Consider the following 19,228-nt stretch of genomic DNA (forward strand, 5'->3'; position numbering starts at 1 on the left):
CTAGATGTACAATAAGTATCATATTTGTACGATAAAAGCAGCTCATTCGTTACAGGCACAGAAACAGCCCATTGAGAACAGTGTGTGTGTGTGTGTAGTGTAGTAACCATAAGGTGTGTATGTGTGTCTGTAGTGTAGTAACCATAATGTGTGTGTGTGTGTGTGTGTGTGTGTGTGTGTGTTAGTGTAGTAACCACAATGTGTGTGTGTGTTAGTGTAGTAACCACAATGTGTGTGTAGTTGTGTAGTGTAGTGTAGTAACCATAAGGTGTGTGTAGTTGTGTAGTGTAGTGTAGTAACCATAAGGTGTGTGTGTGTAGTCTAGTGTGTAGTAACCATAAGGTGTGTGTGTGTGTAGTGTGCAGTGGCGGCCGGTGGGTACTTCGCCACTAGGGGCGCTATACCAAATATTTTGTACAGTACAGTACTGTACCACGCAAGACTCATGGCAAGACGTGAGCGATTCGACTCACGCTCACGGCAATGAATCGGCTCTTATGAACGAGTCGCTCAGCTGTTACTACAACAACACACAACCAGTCAAATAAAGTATAGTCTAGACTCTAATTCACAACTTGAAACACAATATAAATAGAAAAGTTAGAAACAAAACTCGCCCGTCTCCAAACACAGGCAGATCTCTCCCTCTCTCCTTCTCTCTCTCACACACAGCGCGACGTGGAATCGATTCGTTACACAATCAGACCTATTATATACCAAGAATAACTTCAGTATGAGTACAGGGCTGTACACATATTTTGCATATTGTTAAACGAGCCAAGGCTAGCTATTAAACTATCGATATGAATCGAAAATCTGGGACCCTGATGTAAACAAGACAAACGTCTTTCTCTGGTCTGCATCCCCTTAACAATTGTGTGTATTGAGCCATACTGTATTGTACCCATTCTGCAATCTGTTAATAAAGTTCTCATTCATTCATTCATTCAAACATAGACGATATTGAACAAGCCATAAATTCCCATAATCCACGTATTTTCAATCCGAGAGAGCTGCAGTAGTTAAATCAATGAGCCATCGACATAGTCAGTGTGGTAAGTAACGTTATTATTGCATCCAAGATTGATACACGGCTGGCTAGGCAGTTGGTAGTCATAGTCTTGTGTTATAAAATAAATAAACAATCAGCAATGTCTCGCTTCATGAATGGCCAGCAGTAGTACTGCTCCTAAAAAAAACTATTTACAAACGTTAACGTTAAGCACAGAGAGAGAGAGAGAGAGAGAGAGAGAGAGAGAGAGAGAGAGAGACTCACTGTTTAGTTGAAACGTCCAGGGCAGGAGAGCTTGATAAACGTGTATAATCCGCCATATAGCTTGTTAGCCAAGTGTTAGCTCAGCTGAGCTCGTTAGCACAACACTCAACAAGTACATTCCTTTGTCCATTTCCGCTCGAACAGACTGCAAACTACCTGGCGTTCTATCGCCATGCTCTAAGACAAACTTTAACCTTAACCAACTTTGAAAGAGTGCCTAAGCTTAACAGTCTAAAGAACTTGCAGTCACGGCACGGCACGCTCTAAGACAAACAACAGTCCTAGACCAACCTAGGAACCAAGCTAGAAGCTAGAATTGGAACATTAGAAATTGGATTCGGCCAATCAGAGATCGTCTCTGTGAAATTCTGCCATGGAAAAAAATACTGGCGTCGGCCAATCAGAGAGCGTCTCCGCGAAATGCGGCTATGGAAATTCTTCACGGAAGTTCAGGCTGCTGCCTAGACCGCTTCAAATCGCGCTCGGATTCCAACATAATAGTCATATTTCAACGCACAACGCCGTATGCACTGATTGGCTGTGACGGAGACAGCGATCAAACTGTGACGCGCACTCAGAGCGCTATCGCTTCTAGCCCGAGCGAGAAATACGAAAAAATAAAAAAAAACGTCACTTCCTGCTCAAGAAAACGATGTTTTTTTAATTTAGATAATAATGTTATATTGTGCATTGGAAATACAAACATACTTAAAATGAGTAAATATTATTAATTTTAAACATGTTTATATTATTTATAGGGCTATAAAACACAAAAACGAAAAAGTTTTATTGTCTTCTTCTCTGATTTAACAGCAGCTGGCCAGCAGGTGGGTCGGCGCCCTAGCGCCCCTAGTGGTAGAGCCGCCACTGGTAGTGTGTAGTAACCACAAGGTTAGGTTAGGTTAGGTTTACTTTATTTGTTCAAGGGGGACAGTGTACATTAATAAAACATTTTACAAATGTAAATGCACCCAATTTTAGCCAAAAGGCTAATTTCCATTGGTAGTCCCCCTGCCAGAAGGTACAGGCTAAAATCCTGTGTAAAAAAAGGGTTAGCAATAAAAACAGAATAAAATCAAGATAAATACATTAGAATAAAAACACAACAAAAGCACATAGACATAGTAGGGATACAGGTCACAATACAGTCATGGACACAAGGACAGAGCACATCATGACATATTAAGAGACCCAGACATAGACAGACGCACCATATCCATATCCACACACACATATACACATACAGACACCTCAGTGTTGACAGTTCTGGTTATCAATGAGCCATTCCCTAACCCTGCACTTGAATGAATGGTATGATGTGGACACTCTAATTGTTTGAGGAATTGAGTTCCATTGGTGGGATGCTCTGTATGAGAAGACGGCCTGGCCAAATACACTTTTTTTGAAAGGGATTGTACAGTCCCCCCTTGCCGCACCTCTAGTGTTCCTGGTTGAGGCAGACTTGAGGTTGATGAAACCGGACAAAGGAGGAGGAGCCAATCCACACTTTATTTTAAAAACTAGACAGACGTTTTGATATAGGGTCAGGTTTTCCCAACTGAGTAGATTATATTTTTTTAGAATGTGACAATGATGGTACCTGAATGGTTTCTTGTCTAGAATTGTTATTGCTTGTTTGTAAAGTGATTGAAGTGGTTTCAGAATGGTGGAATGTGAATTGGACCAGGTTATCAAACAGTATGTGATGTGGGAAAGAACCATTGAATGAAAATATAGCTTTGCTGCCTCTGTTGAAAGGAAGTTTCTTATGTACCTGAAGTTTGATAGGCTGAACTTTACCTTATTGCAGACTTTTTTTATGTGATTTTTGAAGCTAAGGTTTGGGTCTATGTGTAATCCTAAATACTTATATTCTGATACTACCTGTAATTTCTGACCGGAGATGAAGATATCCTGCTCTGCAACTTCTCTGTGGCCCTTGGAGAAGAACATACAGACAGTCTTAGAGACATTCAATTGTAAAGGTGTGTGTGTGTGTCTGTAGTGTAGTAACCATAAGGTGTGTGTGTGTGTGTAGTGTAGTAACCACAAGGTGTGTGTGTGTGTGTGTCCATAAGGTGTGTGTGTGTGTAGTGTAGTGTAGTGTGTAGTAACCATAAGGTGTGTGTGTGTGTGTGTGTGTAGTGTAGTGTAGTGTGTAGTAACCATAAGGTGTGTGTGTGTGTGTGTAGTGTAGTGTGTAGTAACCATAAGGTGTGTGTGTGTGTGTGTGTGTAGTGTAGTGTAGTGTAGTGTGTAGTAACCATACAGTGGGTGTGTGTGTGTAGTGTGTAGTAACCATAAGGTGTGTGTGTGTAGTGTGTAGTAACCATAAGGTGTGTGTGGGTGGGTAGTGTGTAGTAACCATAATGTGTGTGTGTGTAGTGTGTAGTAACCATAAGGTGTGTGTGTGTAGTGTGTAGTAACCATAAGGTGTGTGTGTGTAGTGTGTAGTAACCATAAGGTGTGTGTGTGTAGTGTGTAGTAACCATAAGGTGTGTGTGTGGGTAGTGTGTAGTAACCATAAGGTGTGTGTGTGTGTGGGTAGTGTGTAGTAACCATAAGGTGTGTGTGTGTAGTGTGTAGTAACCATAAGGTGTGTGTAGTGTGTAGTAACCATAAGGTGTGTGTGTGCGTAGTGTGTAGTAACCATAAGGTGTGTGTGTGTAGTGTGTAGTAACCATAAGGTGTGTGTGTGTAGTGTGTAGTAACCATAAGGTGTGTGTGTGCGTAGTGTGTAGTAACCATAAGGTGTGTGGGTGGGTAGTGTGTAGTAACCATAAGGTGTGTGTGTGCGTAGTGTGTAGTAACCATAAGGTGTGTGTGTGGGTAGTGTGTAGTAACCATACGGTGTGTGTGTGTGTGTAGTGTGTAGTAACCATAAGGTGTGTGTGTGGGTAGTGTGTAGTAACCATACGGTGTGTGTGTGGGTAGTGTGTAGTAACCATAAGGTGTGTGTGTGTGGGTAGTGTGTAGTAACCATAAGGTGTGTGTGTGTAGTGTGTAGTAACCATAAGGTGTGTGTGTGGGTAGTGTGTAGTAACCATAAGGTGTGTGTGTGGGTAGTGTGTAGTAACCATAAGGTGTGTGTGTGGGTAGTGTGTAGTAACCATAAGGTGTGTGTGTGTGTGTAGTGTGTAGTAACCATAAGGTGTGTGTGTGGGTAGTGTGTAGTAACCATAAGGTGTGTGTGTGTGGGTAGTGTGTAGTAACCATAAGGTGTGTGTGTGGGTAGTGTGTAGTAACCATAAGGTGTGTGTGTGTGCGTAGTGTGTAGTAACCATAAGGTGTGTGTGTGTGGGTAGTGTGTAGTAACCATAAGGTGTGTGTGTGTAGTGTGTAGTAACCATAAGGTGTGTGTGTGTGGGTAGTGTGTAGTAACCATAAGGTGTGTGTGTAGTGTGTAGTAACCATAAGGTGTGTGTGTGTGGGTAGTGTGTAGTAACCATAAGGTGTGTGTGTGGGTAGTGTGTAGTAACCATAAGGTGTGTGTGTGGGTAGTGTGTAGTAACCATAAGGTGTGTGTGTGTGGGTAGTGTGTAGTAACCATAAGGTGTGTGTGTGGGTAGTGTTGGAGCACTCACCTGCGACCACATTGACTGCTGGTTTGAGTTTTATTATTATTATTATTATTATTGTTTTAATTTATTTTGGTTTTGGGGTTAACTGCACATTCACCTGTGTAACCTTTTCACGCACTGTAACCGTTTCATAACCATTTCTTGTGACACTGACACTCTATCCTGTAGTGGACCGGCGGGCATATTTCACGCATGGACATGATACCGGGTTGGCTGTAGATACACACATCACACATGCCTTGTTACCTTATCAGACCAGTGTGTGTGTTTGCGTGATATTCCCTGAGATTCAGTGGCACTGAAAACGAAACAAGGCTAAACAAACCTCCCACTGTCTGACGATGCACTTCACAAGTGATTTACAGCGATTTCCCTCCTTGTAAGCTAACCCTCCTTTTTTACCCCAAGACCCCTAAACAGTAAAGACAACACCAGCAGCTCACTCCCTACAGAGCACCTGGTTGACACTCTGATTTCGAGTAGCTGAGACAGAGACGGAGAGAGAGGCAGAGAGACACAGAGGGAGAGAGAGAGAGACAGAGACGGACAGAGAGAGACATATAGAGACAGAGGGAGAGAGACACAGGGATAAAGACAGAGAGACAGATAGAGACAGACACAGAGATAAAGACAGAGAGACAAAGAGAGAGACCGAGATGGAGAGAGAGACAGAGAGAGAAAGACTGAGAGACAGACAGATAGAGACAGGGAGAGAGAGACACAGAGAGAGAGAGAGAGAGAGAGAGAGAGAGAGAGAGAGAGAGAGAGAGAGAGAGAGAGAGAGAGAGAGAGAGAGAGCGTCTTGCAGAGTGTGTCAAGGACACTCAGTATATAATCATGGTCTGTAGGAAATGTGAGAGCCATGTGCAGGAAGAGCGGAGGTCAGGTCTTTAATAATATAATGGCTCTCCCCAGCCTGTTACAAAACACAGCCATCTGTCCCACCCCACCCCCTGCCACCTCCCTCCCTGGAGGTCATTTTTAATGAAACACAAGAGACATGATTCCTTACCTGTTTCTCCCTGTTCCTTCTTTGAGTTTTCATCAAGATCAAATTTGATAATCACATGGAGGAGTGTGTGTGTGTGTGTGTGTGTGTGTGTGTGTGTGTGTGTGTGTGTGTGTGTGTGTGTGTGTGTGTGCGTGTGCGTGCGTGTGTGTGTGTGGGGGGGGGGGGATTCTGGGTTATCTGCCACTGTAATCTGACTATGTGTTGAGAGGCCCATTAGAACCAGGTCAGAACACTGTGTTCTGTTCTGTTCTGTTTGGTTCGGTTCTGTTTGGTTCTGTTCTGTTCTGTGACTTGGACTGAATCCTACACAAGACACAGACTTGATATAGTCAGGACACGTCTATATACGTGTACATATATTATGTTTTTGCCTACTTTTTCTCTTCCTTTTTCTGTGATTTTTCTCCCATCCCAATTTTCCTCTTGTGCCAATTCTCCCTCCCCTGTCCTGATCGTTGCTCGCATGTTCCCCCCACTGGCCGGTCGTAGGGAGGATAGAAGCCCATCACATGTCCCCTCCGATACATGTGGAGGCAGCCAGTCACTTCTTTTCACCTGCCAGCGCGGACACTCATTGGCGAGGTGTAACGTGTGGGAGGCTCACACTGCCCCCGCCATCTCCTGTCTTTGCTGTGCAGGCGCCCTGACCGACCTGTAGGAGTCGCTGTTTACAACAATCAGACTACCACCCATCGACTCCCCTCCCGCTGGCTCTGCCAATTGAGTCAGTATGACCTGCCGGCCCAAGCCGGAGGCAACGCTGACAGCCGGATTCGAGACCGGTGTCTCTTGCGTTGGTGACGAGCGCAATGTCCGCTGCGCCACCCAGCCGCCCTTAGGTGTACATTTTCTATAGAAAAGTGTCTTCCTGTGGTCGGATGGCGTAGCGGAGATTGCGCTCGTCACCAATGCAAGAGGCTGCGATCTCAACTCCTGGAGTCAGCATTGCCTGCGGCTTGGGCCGATCGTCATACTAACTAATTTGGCTGAGTAAGCGGGAGGGAAGTCGAGGGTGGTAATCTGTCGTTGTGGACAGCGACGCCTACAGGTCAGGTCTGGGCGCCTGCTCAGCGAAAGGCAGGAAATGGTGAAGGCAGCGTGACCTCCCACGCGTTACGCTTCACCAATGAGAGTCCTCGCTGTCAGGTGAGAAGAGAGCCACTGGCTGTCTCCACATGTGTCGGAGGAAGCATGTGGTGGACTTCAGGGTTCCCTTGTACCGACCAGTAGGAGGAACATGCGCACAACAACCAGGTAGGGGAGGGGGGGAATTGGCACAACGACTAAATTGGGATGGGGAGAAAAAAAAGAAAATCAGGTGGAGAAAAAAAGAGGAAAAATAAAAAAGTGTCTTCCTGTGGTTATGGTAAACTCTGGAAAAGTTATTTGATTTTGAAAATGTAATTTTCCCCCAGCACCTAGAAAAAGAAAATTATTCATTCTGTTTTATAATCTGAATATTCCCCCCCCCCCCCCCCCCCCAACCAAATGTTTACCCTTTCACTACCACACTACCAAAGGGTTAACCTTTTCACTACCACACTACAGAAGGTTAACCTTTCACTACCACACTACAGAAGGTTAACCTTTCACTACCACACTACAGAAGGTTAACCTTTCACTACCACACTACAGAAGGTTAACCGTTCACTACCACACTACAGAAGGTTAACCGTTCACTACCACACTACAGAAGGTTAACCTTTCACTACCACACTACAGAAGGTTAACCTTTTACTACCACACTACAGAAGGTTAACCTTTCACTACCACACTACAGAAGGTTAACCGTTCACTACCACACTACAGAAGGTTAACCGTTCACTACCACACTACAGAAGGTTAACCTTTCACTACCACACTACAGAAGGTTAACCTTTTACTACCACACTACAGAAGATTAACCTTTTACTACCACACTACAGAAGGTTAACCATTCACTACCACACTACAGAAGGTTAACCTTTCACTACCACACTACAGAAGGTTAACCGTTCACTACCACACTACAGAAGGTTAACCATTCACTACCACACTACAGAAGGTTAACCTTTTACTACCACACTACAGAAGGTTAACCTTTCACTACCACACTACAGAAGGTTAACCGTCTGTAGTGTGGTAGTGAAAGGATTAACCCTTTGTCATGTGGCATTGAAAGGGTTAACATTCTGTATAGTCTCAGTGAAAGAGTTTAACCCTTTGGTAGTGTGGTAGTGAAAGGGTTAATATCATCATACAACAACAATCTCTGTCTAGACACACAGCGCCCGAGTGGCCTCGGACCATGACGTTTGTGCACGCTGGTCCCTGTGTTGTTGTCGTGCCCTGACCTGCCTCTCTGTCCCTCTGCACGCAGGTGGTGCTCGGCTTTGTGTACGAGGCGGACTTCAAGCTGGTGGCCAAGGCGATCCGAGACCGGGTGACCGCCATCAAGCGGCAGAGGGAGAAGCTGAGGCGCCTGGCGGTGGAGCAGCAGAAGAAGAGGCTGGAACAGGAAGCCATCGAAGAGGAACCGGAGCCGCCGCCGCCCCCCCGGCTGGCGTCTCCGAGGGCCACCGAGAGTCCTGTCCCGATGACCCCCGCCCCCCCGACGACCCCCATCCTATACCCGACAACTCCCGTCCTGTCCCCGACGACCCCCCTCCTGTACCCGGTGACCCCCGTCCTGTCCCCGACGACCCCCCTCCTGTACCCGGCGACCCCCCTCCTGTACCCGGCGACCCCCGTCCTGTCCCCGATGACCCCCGCCCTGTCTCCGACGACCCCCATCCTGTCCCCGGTGACCAGCTCGGCGGACTCCGGCGTGAGCTCCGGCTTCCCCCCGGAGGCAGAGGAGGCAGAGGCCGACCAGCATTTTCACTTCCGTCACAACAGCTGCTCCTCTGCTAACTGTGAGACACATTTTACCCCCAAACTCTCTTCCTGTGGTGCTGCTGTCGTAGTAGTGTAGCTTAGTTGTAGTGTAGTTTAGTAGTATAGTTTAGTAGTAGTGTGGTTTAGTAGTAGTTTAGTTTAGTTTCGTAGTAGTGTAGCTTAGTTGTAGTGTAGTTTAGTAGTATAGTTTAGTAGTAGTGTGGTTTAGTAGTAGTTTAGTTTAGTTTCGTAGTAGTGTAGCTTAGTTGTAGTGTAGTTTAGTAGTATAGTTTAGTAGTAGTGTAGTTTAGTTGTAGTGTAGTTTAGTAGTATAGTTTAGTTTAGTAGTAGTGTAGTTTAGTTGTATAGTTTAGTTTAGTAGTAGTGTAGTTTAGTTGTAGTGTAGTTTAGTAGTATAGTTTAGTTTAGTAGTAGTGTAGTTTAGTAGTAGTTTAGTTTAGTAGTAGTGTAGTTTAGTAGTAGTGTAGTTTAGTAGTAGTTTAGTTTAGTTTAGTAGTAGTGTAGTTTAGTTGTAGTGTAGTTTAGTAGTATAGTTTAGTAGTAGTGTAGTTTAGTTGTAGTGTAGTTTAGTAGTATAGTTTAGTTTAGTAGTAGTTTAGTTTAGTAGTAGTGTAGTTTAGTTGTAGTGTAGTTTAGTAGTAGTTTAGTTTAGTTTAGTAGTAGTGTAGTTTAGTTGTAGTGTAGTTTAGTAGTATAGTTTAGTTTAGTAGTAGTTTAGTTTAGTAGTAGTGTAGTTTAGTTGTAGTGTAGTTTAGTAGTAGTTTAGTTTAGTAGTAGTGTAGTTTAGTTGTAGTGTAGTAGTGTAGCTTAGTTGTAGTGTAGTTTAGTAGTAGTTTAGTTTAGTAGTAGTGTAGTTTAGTTGTAGTGTAGTAGTGTAGCTTAGTTGTAGTGTAGTTTAGTATAGTTTAGTTTAGTAGTAGTGTAGCTTAGTTGTAGTGTAGTTTAGTAGTATAGTTTAGTTTAGTAGTAGTTTAGTTTAGTAATAGTTTAGTTTAGTTTCGTAGTAGTGTAGCTTATTTGTAGTGTAGTTTAGTAGTATAGTTTAGTTTAGTAGTAGTGTAGTTTAGTTGTATAGTTTAGTTTAGTAGTAGTGTAGTTTAGTTGTAGTGTAGTTTAGTAGTATAGTTTAGTTTAGTAGTAGTGTAGTTTAGTAGTAGTTTAGTTTAGTAGTAGTGTAGTTTAGTAGTAGTGTAGTTTAGTAGTAGTTTAGTTTAGTTTAGTAGTAGTGTAGTTTAGTTGTAGTGTAGTTTAGTAGTATAGTTTAGTAGTAGTGTAGTTTAGTTGTAGTGTAGTTTAGTAGTATAGTTTAGTTTAGTAGTAGTTTAGTTTAGTAGTAGTGTAGTTTAGTTGTAGTGTAGTTTAGTAGTAGTTTAGTTTAGTTTAGTAGTAGTGTAGTTTAGTTGTAGTGTAGTTTAGTAGTATAGTTTAGTTTAGTAGTAGTTTAGTTTAGTAGTAGTGTAGTTTAGTTGTAGTGTAGTTTAGTAGTAGTTTAGTTTAGTAGTAGTGTAGTTTAGTTGTAGTGTAGTAGTGTAGCTTAGTTGTAGTGTAGTTTAGTAGTAGTTTAGTTTAGTAGTAGTGTAGTTTAGTTGTAGTGTAGTCGTGTAGCTTAGTTGTAGTGTAGTTTAGTATAGTTTAGTTTAGTAGTAGTGTAGCTTAGTTGTAGTGTAGTTTAGTAGTATAGTTTAGTTTAGTAGTAGTTTAGTTTAGTAATAGTTTAGTTTAGTTTCGTAGTAGTGTAGCTTATTTGTAGTGTAGTTTAGTAGTATACTTTAGTAGTAGTGTGGTTTAGTAATAGTGTAGTTTAGTAGTAGTGTAGTTTAGTAGTAGTTTAGTTTAGTAGTAGTGTAGCTTAGTTGTAGAGTAGGTTAGTAGTATAGTTTAGTAATAGTTTAGTTTAGTAGTAGTTTAGTTTAGTAATAGTTTAGTTTAGTTTCGTAGTAGTGTAGCTTATTTGTAGTGTAGTTTAGTAGTATACTTTAGTAGTAGTGTAGTTTAGTAATAGTGTAGTTTAGTAGTAGTGTAGTTTAGTAGTAGTTTAGTTTAGTTTCGTAGTAGTGTAGCTTAGTTGTAGTGTAGTTTAGTAGTTTAGTAGTAGTATAGTTTAGTAATAATTTAGTTCAGTAGTAGTTTAGTTTCGTAGTAGTGTAGCTTAGTTGTAGTGTCGTTTAGTAGTATAGTTTAGTAGTAGTAGTGTAGTTTAGTAATAGTTTAGTTTAGTAGTAGTTTAGTTTTGTTTTGTAGTAGTGTAGCTTAGTTGTAGTGTAGTTTAGTTAGTAGTAGTTTAGTTTCAGAGTAGTTTAGTTTAATGGAGAATGGTTTCATTTGTCATGGAGAGAGAGAGGTTCAACTATAATGACACACCGTAGTCTCATGAGACACACCCATTTCTAGCTTCTCTGTGACTTTGCAGTTAAGTTAGCGTTGTGGTTAGGGTTATGGTTAGGTTTATGGTTAGGGTTATGTTTATGGTTAGGATAATGTTATGGGTATGGTTATCGTTTTTGTTATGGTTAGGTCTATGGATATGGTTAGGATAATGTTACGGTTATGGTTAGGATAATGTTAAGGTTATGGTTAGGTTTAGCATAATGTCATGGTTATGGTTAGGTTATGAAGTTATACACTTACTTACCAATTCATAGGAAATACAACAAAAAGTCATCACTGGTGAGAATAGCCTGAATGTCCTTGGGCATCAGCAGGATGGGACTTTTCAAAATGGGTGGAATTGCCTTTTAAGCCTCACAACGCCTCCCAGGGGCTCATGGAGATGGAGAGATAGTTGATGAAGATCATAGTATTGTGGAGGATTGAATGGAGAGATAGTTGATGAGGAGCATAGTATTGTGGAGGCTTGAATGGAGAGATAGTTGATGAGGAGCATAATATTGTGGAGGATTTAATGGAGAGATAGTTGATGAGGAGCATAGTATTGTGGAGGCTTGAATGGAGAGATAGTTGATGAGGAGGATAGTATTGTGGAGGTTTGAATGGAGATAGTTGATGAGGAGGATAATATTGTGGAGGGTTGAATGGAAGATAGTTTATGAAGAAGATAGTATTGTGGAGGGTTGAATGGAGAGATGGTTGATGAGGAGGATAGTACTGTGGAGGGTTGAATGGAGAGATAGTTGATGAGAAGCATAGTATTGTGGAGGGTTGAATGGAGGAATTGAGGACGTGGGAGATTCACAGTGAAACATGAAACTGAGAATATATGAATTATTCAGTATGTGTGTTGGTTCCTTACCTCATTAGACCTGTGTGTGTGTGTGTGTGTGTGTGTGTGTGTGTGTGTGTGTGTGTGTGTGTGTGTGTGTGTGTGTGTGTGTGTGTGTGTGTGTGTGTGTGTGTGTGTGTGTGTGTGTGTGTGTGTGTGTGTGTGTGTGTGTGTGTGTGTGTGTGTGTGTGTGTGTGTGTGTGTGTGTGTGTGTGTGAAAGATATCCTCACTTCCCCAACTATTCCCCGCCTCTTACATCTAACAGTGATCCTCACAACAACTAATAGCAATACAACACGTCTGAGCTTCTTGTGTCTTGACTGACGGGGGTCACTTTGCTCAATGTTTATTTGTGACCCTCAAACGCTGCATATCCCAAGTAATATTTACTACGTAAAGTAATCCACCAAGTCATCTTCTAGACGAGAAGCAGTCACCCTTCACTCGTCATCCGTTAGTCATTGTGTTGCTAGCATGGTTCTAATGCATCAGTGTGTGTGTGTGTGTGTGTGCACATGTGTGCGTGCGTGAGAGAGAAAGAGACCATAATGTGCCTGTGTGTGTATCTGCGCTTTCATGTATTGTATATTGATAAATTTTGGTCATAATCAGCCAGCATCACCTCGTCACCTGTGTTCGTGAAGTTTCTGTGTTGTGTTTATCTCTTACTCTGAAGTCGACCTTCTCATACTGGCTGTACAACTGTTTCATCCCTGTTAATGCAATCCGTAATCAGAAGAATTCGACACTGGCAAACGTGGTACCTTTCTTATGGTCTCTTATGCTATTAGTCCAATGGTTCTGTGCCTCGTCGTCGGCCAAAACCTCCCCTGTTAGCCGAAGCTAGCGATGATGTGGCATATTCCCTTCCCCCACCCAGCGAGGGTGAGGAGGGATCTCAAAGTCTCTGATCAACGCGTCTGCTCGCCTGTGCGTCGTGTCTCAATCTGGCTAGTCTCCTGAAGACCCCACAGCTTACCGTCTTCAAGTCTCGCGATGTCGACCTCTCTCTCGTGACTGTCACTATGGCAACGGCACTTTTGACCCAAATCACTATAGCAACGGCGATGTTGATATTACTAAACGATGTGACCACACCACCATGTGAGAGCCCAGTGCCGCTGCATACAATGACCTTGGCTCGCTTGAGAGCTCAGCTGATAACAGGCCCTCGTCTGCAGCCTCACTGGAGCCAGACATAGTGACTGATACTGTCCTCTTACAACTAATATCTACGAGTCATCTGCAGATATTTACATTATAATGCAGATATTTACATTATATACACATTGAAAAACAAGGATTCCTTCAATATGGTAGTATTATATATATTCAGTCAGTCAGTCAGTCAGTCAGTCAGTCAGTCAGTCAGTCAGTCAGGCAGTCAGTCAGTCAGTCAGTCAGTCAGTCAGTCAGTCAGTCAGTCAGTCAGTCAGTCAGTCAGTCAGTCACATGCTAACTCCTCATGTCCTCTCTGTTGTAACAGCTGACTGTGAGACAGATGACTATCTGAGCTCATCGGGGCTCCAGGACTCGCTGGAGGCTCCCCTGACCCCCAACCCGCAGACGCCACATGCCGACACCCCGCCTGCGAACAGCCTGCCCATCCCGGCCCTGCGCTTCCCCTCGGTGAGTGGCCTCAGGAGGAGGTTGTTATCACAGATTAGTGGCAGTGTTTGTCGGATGACTGGCAATTTACACACAAAGTGTCTTTCTACGCATGTAGCTACACAGTCTTAACCGCTAATGTCATTTAGTAATTTCTTTTTGTGTGCACAGAGACACAAATCGCCTCACTGAGGACATGAAATGTTTCTAATGTAATCTAATATGTTCAGATCAGTGTGGAATGCTGGCTATGGGAGCCAGATGTTTAGGGGGTCGAGGGTGTATTCTGTGAATCATTTGTACGGAATGTTGCCATGGTAACGACTATCAAGGCGATTATCCAAAGCAGTGTTTCTCAAACCCAGACCAGAGCGAGTAGCAACGGTCCCTGGGAGGTCACGTGTGGTCTGTGGGCTAATCGTTTCCTTTTTACCATTGGTTTTAATGGAAACAGATGTTGATTGGTCAGCTAAGGTGGCAATGTCTTTATTTATTGACACCGGAGATCGAAATACCCCTGAGACTGAAGAGGACAGGGGAATAAAGAAAGAAAAGATGTTGTAAAAGAAGAGTAGTATAGTATTCATAGTATTCATAGTATTTATAATATTCATAGTATTTATAGTATTCATAGTATTCATTGTATTTATAGTATTCATAGTATTTATAGTATTCATAGTCTTCATAATATTCATAATATTCATAGTATTTATAGTCCTCATAATATTTGTAGTATTTATATTCATTTATTTTATTTTTATTTCTTTAACTTTTTCTTCTTATTTTTCTGTTTTTCTCCCATCCCAATTTAGCCGTGCCAATTCCCCCCTCCCCTGTCTTGATCGTTGCTCGCATGTGCCCCCCACTGGTCAGTCGTAGGGAGGGTTGAAGACTCTATCGCATGTCCCCTCCGATACATGCAGAGTCAGCCAGCCACTTCTTTTCACCTGCCAGTGCGGACTCTCATTGGCGAGGTGTAACGTGTGGGAGGCTCACACTACCCTCGACATCTCCTGTCCTTGCTGTGCAGGCGCCCTGACCGACCTGTAGGAGTCGCTGTTTACAACGACCAGATTACGACCCATCGACTCCCCTCCTGCTGACTCTGCCAATTGAGTCAGTATGACGGCCGGCCCAAGCCGGAGGCAACGCTGACAGCCGGATTCGATACCGGTGTCTTGCGCGTTGGTGACGAGCGCTTAGACCGCTGCGCCACCCAGCCGCCTAGTATTCATATTCTTCATAGTCTTCAAGGTATTTACTGTATAGTATTCATAGTATTCATAGGGGCGACACTCCCGATGAGCAGGTTGGCACCTTGCATGGTCGCCTCCGCCATTGAATGTGTGAGTGAATGGGTGAATATGAGGCATACGTTGTAAAACGCTTTGGATAAAAGCTGTTATAGAAATGCAGTCCGTTTACCATTCATTCATAGTATTCATACAGTAGTATTCAGTCGTCCAGGCTCTTGGTTGCAAACTACAGATGATTGTAATCAAATAGTGGGTGATTATCACGAAGTGACAAACTGTAGCCCACCTGCAGTGGTGGAAGAAGTACACAGTTCCTTTACTTAAGTAAAAGTAGAAATACTCAGATAAACGAGTACTCTGATAAAAGTAAAAGTCCTCCATTCAAATTCTACTTAAGTAAACGTAGAGACGTATTTGCTATTGAATGTATCTAAAGTAAAAGTACACACGTTTGTGACGTTTGTGGATCCATTGAACTCTATAGGTTATGTTAAAGTGGTATGTGGTCCAGTTATGCTGCTCTGATTAAAGGTTAGGTTAAAGTGGTATGTGGTCGAGTTATGCTGCTCTGATTACGTCCTCTTGAAGTTGACAGGCTTCAAATGTAAATGTATATAATCTTCATACATTTTCTATATGCAAAATCCTTTTCTTCAAAGTAACTAGTAACTGATGGGTTCAGATAAATGTAGTGGAGTAAAAAGTACAACATTTCTCTTGAAATGTAGTGGAGTAAAAGTATAAAGTTCCCTAAACTGAAAAATACTCACATAAAGTACAAGTAGCTCGAAATTGTACTTAAATACAGTACTTGAGTAAAAATACTTAGTTACTTTCCACCACTCCCCACTGTGAGTCATGTTTGCCAAACCATATCCCCCTTTCTATTCACAGAGCATTGCTGTATCCAACAATCCGGAGCATGGAAACTCCAGTGGTTTCAACTCTCCTGTGGACAGGTAAACCCTTCAGCTGTTTATCCACTTAAAGGGATAGTTAGCTTTATTTCTTACTCACCAATGATGGTGTTGATCTGCAGTGGTGGAAGAAGTACACAGTTCCTTTACTTAAGTGAAAGTAGAAATACCCAGATACATGAGTACTCTGGTAAAAGTAAAAGTCCTCCATTCAAATTCTACTTAAGTATTCAAATTCTACTTAAGTATTTTCTATTGAATGTACTTATCTAAAGTAAAAGTATGCATTCTACATTCAATGGATCAAGGTTTGAATACTCCCAAGCACCGGAACACACACACATAATGTGTGTGTGTTCTGGTGCTTGGGAGTATTCAAACCTCGATCCATTGACCTCTAAAAGTTATGTTAAAGTGGCATGTGGTCCAGTTATGCTGCTCTGATTACGTCCTCTTGAAGTTATCAGGCTTCAAATGTGAAAGCATACTACTCATACATCATACATGGATGCAAAATAACATGGATGCAAAATTACTTTCTCAAACTAAACTGCAATAAATCAGAAATCATCATTATCGGTCCAAAATCCCTCACCAGCCACACCCAGGATTTCTCCCTAAATATTGATGGTTCCATTGTCACCCCCTCCACTCACGTCCGTAACCTTGGCACCATCCTGAACTCCACCCTTTCTTTCCTCCCCCATGTGAACCACATAACAAAAACGGCCTTCTACCACCTCCGGAACATTGCTCGTCTCCGCCCCTCCCTATCACTCTCCGCTGCTGAAACACTGGTTCATGCATTCATTTCATCAAGACTGGATTACTGTAACAGCATCCTCTACGGCTCACCAAACACTATCCTCAATAAACTCCAATATGTCCAAAACGCTGCTGCCCGCATGCTCACCTCCACCCGTCGCTGTGATCACATCACCCCTGTCCTCCACAACCTCCATTGGCTTCCGATCAAATACAGGATACAATTTAAAATACTTCTCATCACATTTAAAGCCCTCAACAACCTTGCCCCTCCCTACCTGTCCGACCTCCTCCACCTCCTAACACCTCCCACGACCAAGCTCCGGACCTGGGGCGACAGGGCCTTTGCTGCTGCTGCCCCCTCCCTCTGGAATGCCCTCCCCAGCCATATCCCTGATGCAAACACCCTGACATCTTTTAAATCAGCCCTCAAAACCCACCTTTTCAATCTTGCTTTTGACCTCTAATTCTGCCAGTTTTATTTTATTTTGTCATGTATTATTTTTGTTCTGTTTTTTAGTTTTGCCATAGTTTTGTCTCTTCTACCCATGTAAAGCGTCTTTGAGCACCTGGACAAGCGCTATATAAAATGTATTATTATTATTATTATTACATCACGTGAAAAGCTCTGTTTACCAGGAAATGCGCTTTCATTGAGTGAAGTGGATACAACGTGGGGTTTTACAGGCGATGCGTGAAATCATTGCACCCAGGCAGCAGTGGTTCGGCAAAAAATATTTCTGAGTATGTATCTGTTTAGAAAACGAGAATGTCTAATTTACATTTTTTATTTCTCCACATGGTAAATACACATGTTTACAGGACAGGGGTAGATGGCAAATAAGCAAATTTCCCAAAAAGTTGGCGTGTTCCTTTAACCTTCTCCTTGGTGTCCTCTGCAGTAACATGATTACTGCAGCATCTCCAATGTTTTTATTACACTGAGGCATAATGGGCTGTCAAATACACTCTGGCAACAGAGAAGCTACTGCCTGAGAACTGAAACGGAGAGAGTTGACCTTAAAGTCGATCTCCGGTTCCATCAAAGGTCTCGTCGGTACGAAGGTACAAGATACAAGATACAAGAGTTTTATTTGTCACGGCATACAGGTATACAGTGAAATGCGGGGGGTCTTGCCCGCAACGATGTGCATAATACAAGTAATAATAATAAGAGTCCAACCAATAGAGCGACATAGTGCAATAAACAAGTAAACAAAGTAGGCATATCGGTATCTGTACATGAGCTATTTACAGAGCATGGTAGGACATGCTAGGTCCTGTGGCAGTGCAGTACACTGTTAGCTACGGATGAGGCATTGGGTCTTTATGTACACTGCTATACAATGCTATATTATACGATCTCAAGCTATACTATTCTTAAAGTGATCTTTTCTTCTGTAAAGTGTCCATAGTGTGAGCGTGTGCAGCATGAGTGAGTGTGTGCTCATGTTAAAGTGGCTGCTAGGCTGTTGTCCTGGCACCAGCGTTCCAGTACCTCAACCTCCTCCCGGTAGGCCTTCTCGTCGTTGTCCGAGATCAGCCCCACCACCACTGTGTCGTCCGCAAACTTCACTATGGAGTTGGAGCTGAACTTGGCCACACAGTCGTGTGTGTATAGTGAGTACAGCAGGGGGCTCAGAACACAGCCCTGGGGGGACCCGATGCTCAGGGTGATGGTGTTGGAGGTCTGACCCCCCACCCTGACCGCCTGGGGCCTTTCACTCAGAAAGTCCAGTATCCAGGCGCTCAGAGCGGAGCTCAGACCCAGCTCAATCAGCTTGTCCACCAGTCTGGTGGGGACTATGGTGTTGAACGCTGAGCTGTAGTCAATGAACAACAGTCTCACATAGCCCCCCTTCTGGCGGTCAAGGTGAGAGAGGGTGCTGTGCAGTACTTGGGAGACCGCATCGTCAGTGGACCTGTTTGGCCTGTATGCAAATTGCATAGGGTCCATATCACTGGGGAGGGAGGCACAAATGTGATCCTTGACCAGCCTCTCGAAACATTTCATGGCCACAGAGGTGAGTGCCACCGGTCTGTAGTCATTGAGACATGTTGGGGAGGGTTTCTTTGGTACAGGGATGATGGTAGACATCTTGAAGCAGGCAGGGACCACTGACTCCGCCAGGGATCGATTAAATATGGCGGTGAACACAGGGGCTAGCTGGTTAGCACAGGACTTAAGTATGCGTCCTGTTATTCCATCTGGGCCAGCAGCTTTTCTGGTGTTCACCTGCATAAATGCTCTTCTCACACTGTGTACCGACAACGTAGATGGTATGTTATGGTATGTTATAACTAGTATAATATTATGATTATTATTAATAGTAGTAGTAGTAGTAGTGTACCATTCTTTTATTCCCCCCGCTCTCGGTTTCATTATTCGCGCAGTTACTGCCATTTGCCTTTCTAGGGCAGAGCCCTCGCTCGACGGAGGTTTGTGTGTTTAGTTTACCATGATGTCGGTACGGTATGTGAGGACCGGAGAGAGGCTTTAATCTCTGCAGGGGTGCCGTGGGGGGCCTGTTGTCATCTGGGGGCCCATCCTGTGTCTGGACAGTCTTATGTTTCATAACAGCCCAGGCATGTGGGTCCTATAGACATAATGCTCTGTACTCGCTCTGCAGTTATGAGCTCCAGGCGACCTACTTACGGCACACTGCCGCGCTGATGTGTCTGTGTACTGCTGGCCCGGGGTCAGGCAGGCCAAAG

General features: G+C 43.3%; 1 protein-coding gene across 1 annotated transcript in view; it reads left to right on the forward strand.

Annotated features, from left to right (window-relative positions):
- wnk4a (WNK lysine deficient protein kinase 4a) overlaps positions 1-19,228 on the forward strand; it is a 209,809-nt gene that overhangs the window by 145,863 nt on the left and 44,718 nt on the right. The window contains exons 7-9 of the mRNA XM_084331128.1: positions 8,229-8,763; positions 13,454-13,596; positions 15,726-15,790. Coding sequence (XP_084187254.1) covers positions 8,229-8,763; positions 13,454-13,596; positions 15,726-15,790 — 743 coding nt within the window. The remainder of the gene's footprint in view (positions 1-8,228; positions 8,764-13,453; positions 13,597-15,725; positions 15,791-19,228) is intronic.

The sequence above is a fragment of the Notolepis coatsorum genome (genome assembly GCF_963971535.1).
Source record: "Notolepis coatsorum genome assembly, chromosome: 15".
Lineage (NCBI taxonomy): Eukaryota > Metazoa > Chordata > Actinopteri > Aulopiformes > Paralepididae > Notolepis > Notolepis coatsorum.